Consider the following 15991-nt stretch of genomic DNA (forward strand, 5'->3'; position numbering starts at 1 on the left):
TCAAGGCCCCTGCCGACTCCCAGTGCCTAGAGCCTCCGCCCAGAGCAGGACGTGGTCACTGTTCCTATGCGAGCACCAGCCAGTTGCGGTCACGCGTGCTGCAGTCCCCGGGCCAGCCGCAGACCCGGACATTTCCCGGGACCCCTGCGGGTCCCAGCCTGCTGTCCTGCTGCGTCCTCTCACTCACTGTTCCGCCACAGGACGCCACTCTGCAAGCCGGGCCTCTCCCCAGGAGAACCTAGAGCCACATGTGACACGAAAGTCACCTCTCAGCCGTGTTGGTGTCCAGTTCTGTGGTCTTAAGTCCACTTGTGTTGTCACACGTCCCTCACCACTGTCTCCAGAACTTTCCATTGTTCCCGCACTGACCTCTGTCCCCGTGCAGCACTAACTTCCTGCTCCCCTGCCCCAGCCCCTGGCGCCCAGCATCCCCCTTCCAGTCTCCATGGATCCGACGGCTCTGGGCAGCCACGTCAGCGCGTCGCACGGGGATGTGTCTTTCTCTGCCTGGTTTACTGTGCTCAGTGTCATGCCCTCAAGGTCCATCCCCGTGTCCGCAGGAGGCAGAGTTCCCTCCTTCTCATGGCCCAGCACTACTCCTCGGGCCTCGTTCCTGCCCAATCACATGCTAGCAGGCCCGTGGCCATGTCCCCTCTTGGCTAGAGTCGCAGTGTGAACCCAGGGGTGCGGGGATCTGCCGGGGGTCTCTGCTTCCCGGGGCCCGCTGTCTGTGCCCACCAGCGTGCGACACGGCGACTGCTCGGTCTATCACGGAGGTGCCAGCAGCGGAGCCGGCGGCTTTCCCCACAGCGCGTCCTCTCCCACCAGCCGCGCACGGCCGGGGCCGCGCCACAGTGTTTGACAGTGGCTGTCCCAACGGGCGCAAAGAGACCAAAGAACGTTTTACCCAAAAAACATGCGCCAGGGAGTCCTTTGTTCACCCGGCAGCCCTGTTCACAGCGTGGCTAGGACTCGGTAGAGCTGATTTTGAGAGGTGGAGCGACGGGCCGTGAGAGTCTTCCAAATCCTTGAGTTGCCAGTGGATGTGCGGAGCAATTCTGGGGGAAGGCGGGAGGCGCGAATGGGGTCAGGGCAGGGGGAAGAGCTAGGTGAGCAGAGCCTGCCACCGGCTGCCCCGGGAAGGTAGGGAGAACCAGCACGGCCCAGGTGCACTGAGCCCAGGGCCGCTCCTCCTGCGCCCCGACCTGAGGCTCAGTGGCAGGCGGGTCCCCGCCTCCAGGGGAGGGGAGGCGGTGGCCGCCAGCAGGCAGGCCAGGGGGCCGCAGGCTCCTCGCGGCCGGGCTGATGCGGGAGCTGGCACTGTGCCCCCCCTTTAAGACACGAACCCCGAGAGCGGCTGGAGGAAGCAGCCGGAAGGCCGGCCTTCCCACACCGATGAAGCACACGGAGAGGCTAAGGGTTTTCGCCCAAATATTTTATTTAAATATTAAATTAAAAAACATACACCCGCTAATCATTTGGCATACATTTCTCATGTTAACATAAGAAATAAAATAATTAAACCAGTTACAGTAAAAAAACAGACTATGTACATCTCAGATCACGTAGTGCCTAGAACCAGGCGCCCAGCCTGCCCCAAGCGTGTGGGGACTATGGAGCACACGTCGCACACGCCTACACACAAGACGCAGGGACACACGACTCACAGCAAGAAAGGAAATTTCCGAGGAAGTAAAGTGCTTGTCACGGTTCTGAGGCCTTTGATCTGTGGCGTTAGAACAGCGAGGAGTGGAACGAGGGGGAGTCAGCCGAACGGCCTCTGTGGACCCCGGAGGCCTGGGCCCGGGCTGTGCCGACACCTTCCTGCCCCCAGCCCCCGTCTGCGAGCAGCAGGAGGCTTTGGTGATTTCTCAGTGGCCAGGCACGAGAACAGTCCCTTCCCCGAGGCTGGCAACAGCCACAGGCCAGTAGCAGAGGTGCTGGCGGGGTGCAGGGCCAGCATCAGGAAGCAGGGCAGACACACGGAGCCGGGCGCATGGTCCGCGGCCTCCCTGCCCGCCGGGAGCCCGGGCAGTCTTTGGCTTCTACAAATGCCCACCTTTCCCCTGTTAATACTGTAGGTCGTAAGAGCCAAAGTGAGCTGAAGGCACCTGGGTCGGGAAAGGATCAGGGGCGGACGGGTGCAGGGGGGTGAGGCGGCGGCTGCCGTGGGACGGAGCCGCCGCCCGGGGGTTCACCTGCAGGGAGGACACACCTTGTCTCCCTCCTCCACGCAGACCGGGGCTCGTGCTTTGTAACGTTACCGGAGAGGAGGATTTAAACCAGGAACACAAAGGTGTAGTAAAAAATATAAAAAATAAGTAGTGTCTGTGTTTCCTATTTATATACACGTACAACGTCTGCTCTAAAAAAGGAACGAAGCTCGAACAACACAGATCTGACCTCTCACGCCACGCTCTTGAACGGGAGCCCACCCAGCGTGGGGCCTGCAGAAGGCGGAGGACCCCAGATCGCCAGACGGCCATGGGCAGGCAGGGCAGCCAACCGGGATCCCGTGCCCGCCAGCCACACCCCTGCCATATTGCACGCTCCATCCCCGGTCGGTTGTTCTTTTTGGACCCTGATAATGAAATGCATAAAAACTTAACTAGCAGCGGAAATAAGACGGGCAGCAGGAAGAAACCTCTCCGGGCCCCTCCAAGGCACACGGGGGGTTCGAGGCCACGGGCCCCGGGCTGGATTCCCAGCCTCCCAGTCACCCACCCCCTTCCAGGCTCTTCCTGGGGGTCCTCTGAAGAATCCTGGAAACCCGACACTCGAGCAGTTGATAAAAGTTCTCATCTAAAATCGGGAACAAACCGTCCTCGGGGCTCTGATTTCAGGGTAGGGAGTTCCAGGAATTGGTCGAGTACTTTGTCCTGGGCGGGCCGACAGAGCTTTGTGGAAAGGGATGCCTAACGCAGAAGTTCACAGTTCTCGCTCTGAAGTGTAAATGTGTCGGGAAGCGGAGAATCGTTAACTAAAACAAAAGGTACTAAACACACACACGCACGCACGGCTCCCTCCGCGGCCCCCGCCACCCTCGCCGCCCCTCCCGCCGCCCCCGGCCGCCCACAGCGGCCCCGGCCCGTCCGGCCCAGCCCTGTCGCCTCGCGCCCTGCCACCCGCGGTCCCCTTCCCGTCTGCCCACCCCAACACGCCCCTCGGTTATTATTTTTCTTCAGAAAGTTTCCAGGCCCTACTCAGAGTTACATCTGCTCAGTGCAAAGAAAAAAATAAAACAAAAAAACCAACAAAAAAGCCAAAACACCGAACGTATTGCTTGTTTCGCTTCTAGAAACGTATTGGCTTCGAGTCCGGAACCGTCTTCCCATACTCCGAAATTATTGCTTCGAAGGGCCGGCGGCCCGAGCGAACGCGGGGCCCTCACTGCACCAGCACGAACGTGCCCCGCGGGCCCGTGGTCAGGTCCTCCGTCTCGCAGTCCGCCTGCGGCAGCCCCGTAGCCACAAAGCCAGGGGGCAGCGTGGCAGTGGGATGGGGGGCCGGGGCGCGGCTGATGTGCAGGTGGGTGTCCAGGAGCCGGGCTGCCGAGGCCACCGGGGAGCCCCCAGCTCGCAGGAGGTGGGCCGGCAGCAGCGGGCCAGGCCCCAGCCCCAGCTCTTTCTGGAGTCCCGACACCAGGAGGGCGCCGTCGCACGGGGCGAGGACCAGCGGGGCCGGGGGCAGCTGGGGGGCCGGCGGGCAGCTGGGCGGGCCTGCCAGGTGGTGCTGCAGCTGGAGCAACCTGGAGGGGCATGAGGGGGCGGGGAGGGGGACCAGGTCACGGCCGCCCTGTCCGCTGAGCCGCCCAGCAAGTCCTGCCGCCCGGCCCGGCGCACGCGCTCCCGGGGCTCCCCACCGCCGAGCCTCCGGCTGGAGCGGCTCCCCACGCGCCACGCTGTGCGTGACTAATCCCCTGAGCAATTCCTGACATTTCCATTCTGCGTCTGGCTTTTGCAGCAGCTGAGACGCCAACCAGACGTGACATTCTTAGTCATGGCCCCCCCGCCCCCCCACTTACGGGCGGGCCTCACAGTGAGGGCACCTGACGGCTCTCCACCTCCGCCACCCTCTACAGGGAACGAGGCCCGACCTCGCTCGCAGCCCTCCCCAGGCTGGGGGCGGTGCGCTCATCAGATCGCACGGACAAGGGGACCAGCTAGAGAGATGCGGTCACTCAAGAGAGCAGGCTGCCCGGGAGTGCTCCCGCGGGAACCCTGACGGGCGCCAAGCGCGTACCTCTGCTGGTGCAGGACCTCTTCCAGCAGGCTCCGGCCCTCCCGGCTGCTGGCCCCGCTGCCGTGCAGGCCTGGGCTCTGCGCAGGCAGCTGGAAGGCGCTCAGGCCACCCCTGGAGGCACGGCTGGAGCAGGAGGGCAGGCACACCTGGCGAGCCAGCCCCTTGATCTTGTTCAGGCCCAGAAGCCCTTTGGTCCTCGCGTTCTTCCTCAGCTGCTGTCGGAAGGCTTTCAGCCCTGGGGAGAGGGCGGGCGGCCGGGATGGTCAGCGGGTCTCCTCCCCAAGGCCGGGGAGGGGTTTGCAGACCGCGGGGAGGTGGAAGGAAGGACCCGGCGCCAATGTGAGGGGACAGATGGATGGCCTGCCTTCCTGCCGGGGTCGCAGGTACCCTCTGGTTACCTGGCCGCTTCTCGCTACAGCCCTTCCTGGGGCACAGGTACAAGTCTGGGACAGATGAGCCTCTGGGGAAGGAGGGCATGAGCACTGCCTTGGGAGAAGGGAGGGAGCCCAGGCAGGCAGATGGGAGCCACCATCTCCAAACTAGGAGGGACTGGGCATCCAAGTGTCTACTGGGCTTTTCAGACCAGCCACCAGAAGACTGGGTGAGCTTGTCCCGGAAGAGCAGAACATTTAGAATCTGGGAGCTCTGCCGCTAGGCCAGGCCCGGGTAGATGCTGGGGACATGCCATCTGCCCCAGGACAAAGCAATGCCCTCCATGGCCACAGAGCATCTATTGGGAAGGGGAAGTTTGCACAAAAGCAGAAGTCACCTTGAGTAAGCGAGGTGTCCGACGCCCTCCGGCCTTCCTGGAAGCTGATGGGGAGCAGCGTGACCCCTCCTGGGGCCCCCTGAGCCTGCAGCACTGGGGTGGCAGACTGGGCCCCCAGGAGCGGGGAGGCCAGTCTGAGCGGGGAGCAGGTGCCCACCAGCCCCTGAGCGGCCAGGCGTCCACCGAGCCCCGCCGGGCCGTCGCCTGCTGAGGTCAGGCAGCTGTCGGAGCTGGCGCCTTCCGACGGGCTCGCGGCGGAGGAAGAGATGACTATACCTGGGGAAGGAGCACGCGCTCTTGAGGGGGCCCTGATGCTCCCGAGGCCAGAAGCAGATCCCCGGGACCCAACCGTTCTCACTGGAAATCACAAGTGGCCACGGCTCTGGGAGAGGAACAGGCAGGGACACCTTCTCCGTGCCTGGCGCAGCCTCTCCCTGGCCCGTGGGTGCCCACGCAGCCTGCAGACGGGGCGGGCAGCCATACCTGCCTCCACGTGTCTACCCTCAGCCATGCTGCAGAGGGGCCCACAACGGCCAGAGGCTATCGGAGTTTGGGAGCTGTGACAATGGCCGGCCACCACGAGCGGGCAGTGGCCCCTGCAGCTGACTCGGGGTGGGGGGGTTCCCACGAGGTCACCCAGAGTCTGGACGGAGGACCTGCCCTCCCGGCCCCCAGGGGCAGCTAAACCCCACAGTCCTGCCACCAGAGGGCCATGTGCAGTCTTGTGGCATCATCTGCGTGGCCCAGGGGGGCAGAGGCGGTCAAACAAGTGACCAATCTGGACGCGTGTCATCAGAAACTGCCCAGCAAGAAACGTTCACGTCACATTGGTGGGTCAGAGCCTCAACCGTCAACCCACCACTCGGGCCACACTCCAGGCCCACGTCCCTGGCCCACGGGAACACTTACACGGAGGGGCGCACGGGGAGAAGCAGGTGGAGACCTCGGCCAGCGTGTGCCTGCGGCCCGTGCCGCCGGACAGGGGCTTCTGGGCCTCCCGCTCCTCCTCCAGGCCCGGGCCCTGCCTGACTTCCTCTCCGACGGGCGCGTCCAGCAGGCCGCTGGGGGAGACGGAGCGATGCCGGAACACTCTGTTGCAGTTGGCGTCCAGGGGGAAAAGCAAGGGCTGCAAGGGAACAGACACAGAGCAGTAACTCCCAGGGCTCCATGGGGCCTGGGCAGGGGGGACGTCACTACGGCTGGGAGAACCCCTCCCCCGACGGCCACCCGGTGAAGGTCACACACCTGGAGGGAGCTGAGGGGGTCACAGTCCGTGTCGGCCTGCAGGACAGACTGCCCCAAGGCCTGGGGCTGTGGACACAGCAGGGAGGATTGGAAAGAGTCACCGGAGAGGCCTTCCTGAAGCACCTGCGGGCAGGCAGAGGACAGACACCATCAGGCAGGCGGCTCTGGGGACCGTCACCAGCAGCGTCACAAGGAAGACCCCAGCGGCTCTGCTGTGGGGCTGACAGACGTCAGTCGCTCACTGACTGGGCTTAGGACACAGGCACCCTCCTCTCCAAGGACACATTGCACGGGGTGACCAGAAGGCATTGAGAGGCCAGATCGGGGATGGTTAAGGAACAAGTGGCCATGGGGGGGGGGTGCCTGACCCTCAGCAGAGGTAGCCAGTGCCCCCTCTGGTCCGTGGCTCACACAGGAACCACCTCCACACACACCCATGCCTAACGGGCGGGAGATATGGCCCGGGGGCCCGTGCGCTCAGTGTCTGGCTCCCAGGCCTGTCCGGGCAAGGGATGTCGGGCGGGGGTGGGGGACACCATCCAGAGCAGAGCCCGCGAAGGGGACGGTTCCCCCACCTCACAGCTGCTGAGGTCCGAGCTCCTGGGCCTTTGCGGCCGGGCGGGGCTGGGCCGGGCCGCTGGCAGGGTGGGCCGGTGGTCCTTCAGCCGCTCCAGGAGGAGGTAATAAATGGCAGCAAAGTGGTTGTAGCTGCTGTTCTGCAGGGACTGGGGGAGGTGGAGAGGAGCGGGGTCAGAGCAGGGGTCAGGGCTGGGGATTGGGGGTTGGGGGGGACAGGGAGGGGCTGGGGAGCGGGGGCGGGGCCTCGAACACTGCTCCCAGGGTTATTCTTGGGTGGCCCAGAAGGTCCTCTAGAGGAGCGGACAGCTGGCCCTTAAATTAGCCCAGGTTCCCGTTTTAACTCGATGGGAGAGCGCCCGCTTCTCACCCCCGCTTCTCGGGGGACCCGCGGGGCCGGGGCGGGCCGGGTGCTCACCTCCACGGTGCGCTGCCGGTCGATGCCGAGGCTGTGCATCACGCCCAGCACCTGCTCGTCGTAGTGGCCCAGGCTGGAGGCGTAGCCGAGCGTGGGGAAGGCCGGGCAGGGGGACCGCGGCACGGAGGGCTCGGCCTGCATCCAACGGTGCTGGCGGATCTGGGCGATGGTGATGCGCTTGGCGGGGTCCACCACCAGCATGCGGCGGATCAGGGTCTCACAGTCTGGGGGAGGGGGGGGGCCCGCTGAGCCTGGTGCAGGAGCCAGCTGCGGGCACGTGCCCACCACCCCTCGCCCGGTGCCCGCCGGAGCCCTGCTGGGGACCAGAGCCCCTTCCTGAGGGCAAATGGCCAGGGACGTGGTCTTGCTAACCGGCCCAGACAGAGGGAGACTTAAACTCTGCAGTGACTGGGCCAGCATCCCCAGTGCTGGGGCCGGTGGGGGACCCGACACCAGGCCCTTTCCAGAGGACAGCAGAGCCCAGGCACCCACATCCCCATAAGTAGGGCACAGGGAAAATGCCCAGTGGGCTGGGTTTCTCCCGCGGGCAGCTGACCCGCACACCTGACGCGGGACATGGGGCTGATCCGCACACCTGACAGCACACTCTGGCCCAGTCAGGTGGCAATTTGGGCGACCAGTTCCTCCTCCCTCTCCAAAACATTCCTCCCGGGGGACGCAACAGTCCCCGCAGCAGGCCGGCGGCGGCGCCTACCTTGAGACATGAAGAAGGGGATGCGGAAGCGGCCCTCCAGCACCCGCTGGCGCAGAGCTGGCAGGTTGGGCCCGTCGAAGGGGAGCGAGCCGCAGACCAGGACGTAGAGCACGACACCCAGGCTCTGCGAAGGACCACAGGCCGCCTGTCAGCGCCCGCGCCCCGAGCTCCGTAGCCATTCCCAAGAGCACTGGGGGCCCCGCACGCCACACACGCGGGCTCCTACCCAGATGTCCAGCTGGGGGCCTTCGTACTCCTTCCCCTCGAAGACCTCTGGGGCCGCATACGGGGGACTCCCACACCACGTGGACAGGGGCTCTCCTGACTTGTAGAAATTCCCGAACCCAAAATCTGAGGGACAAGAACACGCGCGGTGAAGTCACGGTAGAAACATCAGGGCCCGGGTTCTACAGCTGTGTGTGCGAGCGGCCCAGGGGCCCTGGGCGGTGGGCACCCCCCACCCCCGCAAGGCGGCCGGGCCCGGACCCCCTTGCCTGCCAGCTTGATGTCCATGCTGCCGTCCAGCAGCAGGTTCTCCGTCTTGAGGTCCCGGTGCACGATGTGGTGGCTGTGGCAGTACTCCACGGCCGACAGAATCTGCCAGAACTTCTTACGCGCTTCGTTCTCGCTGAGGTGCCCGTTGGAAGTCAAATAATCTGAGGAGTGACAGCCCAAAGCTAGAGCGCGACACCCCGAAGCTGGCCACCCTCTGGGGCGTGGCGAAAGAGCGCCACGGGAGCTCGGGAGGGGCGGCCCTGGAGGCTGGAGGGGCGGCTGGGGACAAGTTCCCAGGTCTGTTTTCACCAGATACCAAAAAGAGGCGTGGCTTACCGAACATTTCTCCATTCTTTGCGAACTCGGTGACGATATAAAGCATATCCTTTGTTTCCATAACCTAGAAACACAAAGACCTAACGTTCAACCCCACGGAAAGGGAACATAACCGTGGTGTGACCAGACCACTGGAACCCGTCACTTGTTAACCTTCCCAGGACGAGTGCCTCCAGTATGTTTAAGAAGGAAGAGAAAACACACACTTCTGCGTTAAAAGAACAGAGAGGGGATCCTACGCAAAACAAGAATTTAAAACATCGGAGCGGAATTCTGCACCAGCCCGCCTAGCCAGCTGCGCCAGAACCCGCCGTGTCACGGCGCTTGCCCAGCGGCCTCGCCGCCCCGAGGCCTCAGCCCCGGACACCAGGACGCCGGGAGAGCGCCGCTGCGGCTTTCCGCCCGAAGCCTGGCCCGCAGCCGCCGAGCTCACCCGGACGCCGATACCCGCTTCCCACCGGCCTCACTGACTTGGTAACTTGGGGGCTGACCGGCGGTGCCGCCAGGTGAGAAACAGAGAGCCACTCGGCCGTGTGAACAGCAACACCCAAGGTCAAACGCACCCGCCAGGTGCACGTGCTGATCCGAGAACGCGACCTCGCTCCGAAAACCCACGTTTAAGAGGCTTTCAGAGACAAGGTAGAGTTTAAACTGTGACACTGCGGGAAGAAGCAACGCGCGTCCCTTTATTTTAAAATATTTCGGAAAGAGACACACAGAGACAGCACATTCTTACGGAAGCAGGCTTCTTTAAGGTTCAAAATATAGTTGTTCCTTAAAAAAGACACTTTAAAGACACCTGCCGTCAGCCATAAATCTAACAAGAAAGGGGAGGCAGTGCCGGCCAGGAAGTTTTAACCGTCCCAGCCCTCAGTGTGTGTAGCCGTCGCGAGTAAGAAGCCCATGGTTTATCCCTTCCCTCGATTCAAGAGACAAGAGAAAGAACGAAGACTGAACATGTTTTGAGGTTTAGAAATGCTCAAGGCAAGAGGGAAGTGTCTCCCCAAGGTTGCGGGCCTGGGCCAGCTGGAGGAGAATCACACCGGTGTCAGACCGCGAGGAAGGACAGGCGCGGCCGTCCCACGGGAGCCGCTGCTCTCCGAGCCACTCAGCCACCAAACACCCCCCCGGAAAGGACGGTGAACTCCAGGGACGCGGGCCGTGCGCCCTCTAACCGGGCTGCTCCGCACAGTGGGCCGGCCGGGGGACAGGAAGCCCAGGAAGGTGCGGCCTGGCTCATCCCTCCGGCAAAGTCAAAAACAGGGTTCAGCCCCCTCCTGCGGAAACAGGCCACGCGCATTTCTCAGGCACTGACATCAGGGACCATGAGGAAACTTCTTATCAGAGCAGCACGACTTGGAGATGACACAGGAACAAAGCCCAGCCAGCGCGGACAGTGACGGGCGCCCTGCTCTTAATGACTCTGAGTAAACGGTCATTCCGGGGAACACAAGCCCAATGACGCGGCTTCCGTGGGGTAATTTTCTATTCTAATTCCCTCTCCTACCACACTGTACACCCAGCCTTGCCAACTGCATGGGCACACACGCATCCCGTGCCACGTTCATCTCAGAGTCACGGGCCTTCATGAGAATCACCGAGCGGACCTTACGCCCAGCCCAGCTGGATGGAGCATTGAGCATCTGCAAAGAACCTCTTCTGCAAGCCTACTGCCCCTCATTTGCACAAGCCGGCAGCTGACTCCAAGACAGCTTCGTTTGCTGCCCTAATTAAATCAACACTTACATCCCAAAGACATAATTTCTTAGTTTCAACACGATAACAAAAATCAAGTCAGAAGACAAACCAACAGGCGGACAGGGTGAGGCGTGTTCCTAACGTGGATTAAATGGCAAGTTCCCTGTTCTCGCCAGGGCAAAAGCATTTCCCTCTCTCCATTTCTGGTGGAAGAGTTTAAAGGGGAAGACGGAAAAAAGTGATCGTCACTGCAGCCTTGCAAAGGTAAGTTTACAAAAACTAGTAAGAGCAGCCAGTTTTCAACTTTAACAATTATCTGCAAAAGCAGACAGTGTCTCGTTTCACTAAAATCTGCCCTTCTACACGAAGCGCTTGACTTGCGACAGTACACAGATCTGTCTGTTTTCATAGTAACATCTGAGCTCTACGCATCTAAAACAGGAATGAATGCCAACACTAAGTAACATTCTGATGAAGCAAACTTCCCATTATGAACCAAAAGCCAGAAAATAATTGAAAATACATCTGAAGACCTAACAAGAACCCGTTTACTCTACACACCCCCTCCCCTCCCTGACTGCCACAAACACCCAAAGAGGGGCAAAATCCGGAAACTGCAGGCTTCTTGTGGAGAACAACACCCTTGCCGGGACCCACGGGAAAAGGCGAACTTGAGCCCTTACCTGGTACAGCTTTATGATGTGAGGGTGATTCAGAAGCTTCATGATCTGAACCTCACGGTAGATTTTCTCCAGGTTGCTCGAATCTAATCGGGTCTTATCAATTATTTTTATTGCAACCTATGGATTAAAAAAAAAAAAGGATAGTCTGTTTTAAAAAATACACCTTTTGCTTACACACTATATTTTTTACAGCTTCATTTCTAAAACACTTTACGGCCCCAAAACATCAAAAAAAGTTGGAGGAAAAAAATAAGCAGAGTGACCGTCAGCAGTACTTAAAAGACAGTCCGAGTTCAGATCGTGAGCTACATCTCCGGTACTCCCCGGCTCCGCCGGCCCCGACATCCGCACAAATTACTCGGGATCGTGATATACAGCGTTTTCTCTTCACGGGGACCGAGAACCGTCAGCGCGGGGCCGGTCCGCGATGGACAGGGGCTCCCCCTCCCCGCACCCCCGGTGGGAGCCCCGGGCTGGGGCCGCCGCACGCACCTGGGTCTTGGTGACTCGATGGCGGGCCAGCTTCACCACCGCGAAGTTGCCCTTGCCCAGCGTCCGCTCCACGTCGTAGAAGCCCACACGGAGGGGCTTCTGCTGGCCCTGGCCGGGGCCGGCGGGGGCCGCGCTCAGCTCGGACATGATCACCATGGCTCCGCGCCGCACCTGCGGGCCGCCGGGAGCGCGCTCAGCGCCGGCCGCCCGACCCGCCCGGCCCCGCGCCCCGCACCCCGCCGCCCCCGCGCGCTGCTCCGACCCAACCTCCTCACCCCTCCCGGCGCGCACCCGCTTCCGCGCCCGCTCCGCCGCCCGGGGCCGCTGCGCTCTGGCCCCCGAGACCCCCGGCCCCGCGGGGCGCCGCGACCCGCTCCCGCGCCGACCCCCCTGCCCCGCCGCCCGCGGTCGGCTGCGTCTCGGCCGCCGGCCCTTCACCCCGCGGGGCCGCCCGCTCCCCCGCGCCCCGCGCCCCGCGCCCCGCCGCCCGCGCCGTCCCAACCCCGGACCGCGAGCCCCGGGGACTGCTCACCCGCCCGCCCCACAACAAAGGGGAGCCCGGCGGCGAGGGCAGTGGTCCCGACCCGCGACCCCCACTCGCGCGCCTCCGGGCCCCAGAGCCCCGCGCGGCGCCGCAAACCCGAGCCCCAGAGCCCCGGCCCCGCCGCCCCGAGCGCAGAGGCGGCCACCCCGGCCGCGCCGCCGCCTTACCGCTGCCGCCCTCCGCGCGCCGAGACAGGGCCGCCGCTCGCCCCGCGCTCCCCGCCGCCGGCTCGGTCGCTCGCGCTGCTCGGGCGCCTGCTGCTTGGGCCGCCGCCGCCGCCGCCTCCTCCGCCGCCACCACCGCAGCCGCCCGGGCCGCGCCGCATGTCAGCTCTGAGGCCGCGCCGCGCGCTCGGGCCGCACGCGCCGCCCGCCGCCGGCCCCGCCCCGGCCCCGCCCCGGCCCCGCCCCGGCCCCGCCCCGGCCGCGCCTCTGCCCCGCCCCCGGCCGCGCCGCGCCGGCCCCGCCCCGCCCCGCCGGCCCCGCCCCCGCCGCCGTCGCCGCCGGATTGATACATCCCCATTGACGTCACTTTGACGCCAGAGCGACGCGCGGACGAGCGCCAGGCGAAGGGAGAGCGGGAGATCGGGCCGTTGCCAAGAGACTGGAGGCTCTGACGCGCGCGCTGATGGGGCCGTCGCCCCGGCGACCGCGGGGCGGTGACGTCAGGGGCGCCGGCCGCCCGAGGCCCGCCGAGGCCTGCCCTCCCGCCCGCGCCCGCGTTCCCGCCGGCGCGCGCCCCCTGCCGGGACCCGCGGGCGCTGCAGGCGGCTCGGCCTCGGGTCCCGGCGCCCCCCTCCGCCGGCAGCGCGCGCACGGCCCTTGGCGCGGCGCCCCTCCCCTTGCGCGCCCCCGGGGCTTGCTCCAGCACGGCCCCGTCGCCCCCCGAAGCTCCGCACAGCGGCGGCTGCGCCCCCTCCCCGCGCCGGGTCCGGGGTCCCGTTATCGGGAGCGGCCGTGCGTCTCCCGCGGTCCAACCGGACGGCCCGGCCCCGGCGCCTCCGTCGGGGGAAGCGGCAGGTGGGACTCGGGGAGCCCGCGGACCCGCAGGACGGCCCTCGGGGCGCCGGGGACACGCCCGCTCCCAGTCCCGAGTCGACCCGCTCCGTTCGCGACAAACGACCCCGGCTGCGGGCGACCATGTCCCGGTGGGAAACTCGGGGGACCGGGCAGCGTCCGCCGACCGCGGGGCCGCCCGGCCTTGATCCCGCACGCGCCCGGGCCTGGTGCCGTCCGCCCTGCCCCTCCTGCCGCGGACGCGGGTCAGCGCGGGCCAGGCCCCCCATAGCTGGCCTTCGTCGGGCGGCCCGACTTTGATGAGGCCCCGGCGGGATGGAGAGGGGCGAAGAGGCCCGAGGCCGGTTTCCGGGAGGGCCAGCCGTGTGGCCGGGAGCGGGTCCTCGGGTTCTCGGACCCGCTATGGGCACCGAGTTACATGGGATCGGCCCGGGCTGTGTGTCCAGACCGGGGATGGACTCTGCTTGTTGGGGGGCGGCCCCCCACGGGCCGGTGCTTCCACGTCAGGCCAGGACTTGTTCCTGCCAGCGCTGGACACTTGGCAGGGGCTGTGGGGCCGGTCGCTTCTGTCAGCGCCTGTTTCCCTGGAGCTGGGGTGGGGCGGTCCTGCGCCTGGACAGGATGACATTGGCAAGGGTGACAAGCGCTGTGGGCCCCGCTGCTCCCCCCGTGCTCCTTTGTGCCTGGGCAGGAAAGAAAACAGTGTCCGAGGGAAGACAGAGGCGGCGGGTGGACAGTGCCGTTTGGGCGTCAGGCATTAGGAAGGCCGTGGTGTGCGATCTGAGTTCTGTATCGGACCTGAAATCGTTTTCCTTTGTGGTACGTGAAATGCTCCTTCATAGGAGGGGCTGGGGAACAAGCATTAAGGGAGATGGATGCACGACTTAGAAGCCTTCTTCCGGAAGCTTCCACGTGTGGACCGTCGCCTGGAGACGTGGCTGGCCTGGCAAGGGCATCGCGTCGGACTGAGCTGTGCTTCTCCTGATGCGTGGTCGGCAGCTGGACCGAATATTTCCCCATGGGCCTCCCTGGGCAGTGGTTCGTGGGTCAGTTTTGAAAGGCGTCCGACACCAGTAAGCCCAGAGTTTTCCTTCGTCTTTCAGAACCTTATTACCCGCCCCAGGTTTCCCCGCCGAGAATTTGGAGGAGGATTTTACTCTCTTCCGGCGGAGTCATTTACAACTGCTTTTCTTCCCTTCTGGGGCATCCCACGAATCTGCTCGTGGGAGAGCGAGACTCAGAGAGAAGGAACCAGGGGCCTGAGGACACTCACCTGCCCTCCCCCCCATTCTGGGAGCCCAGAACTTTCTGCAGGCTCATCCAGGGGACATCCAGCCTATGGGGCTCCTCCACCCCCTCCGACCCCAGGTCCAGCCAAGTCTTTTGAAAGGTCATAGGTGTTTGCAAGCACCTGGCCGGCTGTTTGGAAACATTTTGTCATCGCTGAGTAAAAAGTGCGGCCAACGAGCCAAAGCTGCCTTTGCACAGAAGGTCCCTGCACCCGGGCGCCCATGACTCCCCAGCTCCCAGCCTGTCCTGAGCTTCCAACCATCTGAACAGCCCTGTGTGCGCTGCGGCCAGCCCCCAGCGCTTGGGTGCAGAGCGCGCTCTGCCGAGAGGGCAGGCAGGAGGGAGGGAGCGTCTGACCTGAGGACGGCTGCCATCTCTCCCAGTTGGGTTCCTCCTGGCACCCCTGTGAATTTGCCCGTGATGGGCGCCCGCTCCCAAGTGTCTTCCATTATCATCTGGATCCTTGGCACAGGGAGGCCAGAATTCCTTCCAGAATCCTTGAATTCTTTTCAGATTTCTAGTCTTGTGTGCTTTGCACATGTTACGAGGGAGGAAAAAAAATACGTAATGTGTGCTTCGGTAGAGGGAAGCAAAGATCGGACGAATGCTCACCGAACGTCGCGGGAGAAATGCTCAGGGTCTGCGGGGGCGCACGTGGGGGTCTGCTGCGTGGGCCGCAGCCGTTTCGGGAGAAGCAGGAACCCCGATTCTCTTCTATTTGGAATTTCTTACGCACGACTTGTCATTGCAGTGTTTCTGGAATTCATCTTCCTGCTCTTAAGTCTTGAGGTGGGGAGACCCCCAGCAAGTGGGTCTCTTTGATATTCCTGTATTCCTGGCCGGGCTCCCGAGGTGCTAAGCACGAACAAGCTGTAAACTTTTCGAAATACGTCGGTAAATGCAGGTGGGGTTTGAAGACAGCACTTGTCCAGGCGCAGGAGGGCAGCCAGCCTGTCCCCAGGAGGTGCTCTGAAGCTGCTCTCTCCGGGTTAAAGGGGATGGGGACGGCAGCGCCCCTTTCAAGATGGCTTTCCCTTCATCACCGATAGGAAGGCGAGGTGCTTTTCTCTCTGGACACTCTCCTCCCAGACACCCAAGGCCCTTCTCTGTGCTCCCAGCTGTTTCATTTGGTTTAGTGTGGTTTATTGAAGGCATCAGCCCCAGACGACAAACTGGGCTGCCAGCAGCATCCTCAGGCCTCAGCGGTGGTCATGGTCCCTTCTGCTGTGTGTTACCTTTGCAGACGCGTCCACACTGCCCCGGCCTGGGTCTGCCAGGCGGGAAGAAAGCACGAAGTCTCAGTGGGCCTCCGGCTCCGATGGTCTCACCCCTCCCCCGATCACAGCTCCTCTGGGATGCATTTGGTCTGTGACTACCTCGGTGGCGGTCACGTTCCTCGGTCCAGGCCCTTCACAGGCTGGGAGGGGAGGCCTCCTGGGTCTTGGGGACCTGGGGCCCCTGGGGAGGCCTGG

The 15991-nt window shown here is 63.8% G+C and overlaps 1 protein-coding gene across 2 annotated transcripts; it reads right to left on the reverse strand.

Moving 5' to 3' along the window:
• Positions 1 to 3123: 3123 nt before the first annotated feature.
• LOC111155730 (salt inducible kinase 1) lies at positions 3124 to 11835 on the reverse strand. Of its 2 annotated transcripts, XM_022516092.1 has the most exons (13): positions 11670 to 11835; positions 11178 to 11294; positions 8797 to 8860; positions 8460 to 8621; positions 8192 to 8316; positions 7966 to 8089; positions 7251 to 7474; positions 6832 to 6981; positions 6257 to 6379; positions 5921 to 6137; positions 5012 to 5287; positions 4243 to 4477; positions 3124 to 3748 (listed from the first exon to the last, which is right to left on the reverse strand). In XM_022516092.1, the coding sequence occupies exons 1-13, from the start codon at positions 11823 to 11825 to the stop codon at positions 3388 to 3390; spliced, it is 2334 nt and encodes a 777-aa protein (XP_022371800.1). In that variant the 5' UTR covers positions 11826 to 11835; the 3' UTR covers positions 3124 to 3387. The 2 variants fall into 2 exon arrangements, with proteins under 2 accessions (XP_022371800.1, XP_022371801.1); XM_022516093.1 differs by lacking the exon at positions 6832 to 6981 and having other exon boundaries at positions 11670 to 11828.
• Between the last annotated feature and the right edge of the window lie 4156 nt (positions 11836 to 15991).

The sequence above is a fragment of the Enhydra lutris genome, unplaced genomic scaffold (assembly GCF_002288905.1).
Source record: "Enhydra lutris kenyoni isolate GAN:26980312 unplaced genomic scaffold, ASM228890v2 scaffoldscaffold43, whole genome shotgun sequence".
Lineage (NCBI taxonomy): Eukaryota > Metazoa > Chordata > Mammalia > Carnivora > Mustelidae > Enhydra > Enhydra lutris.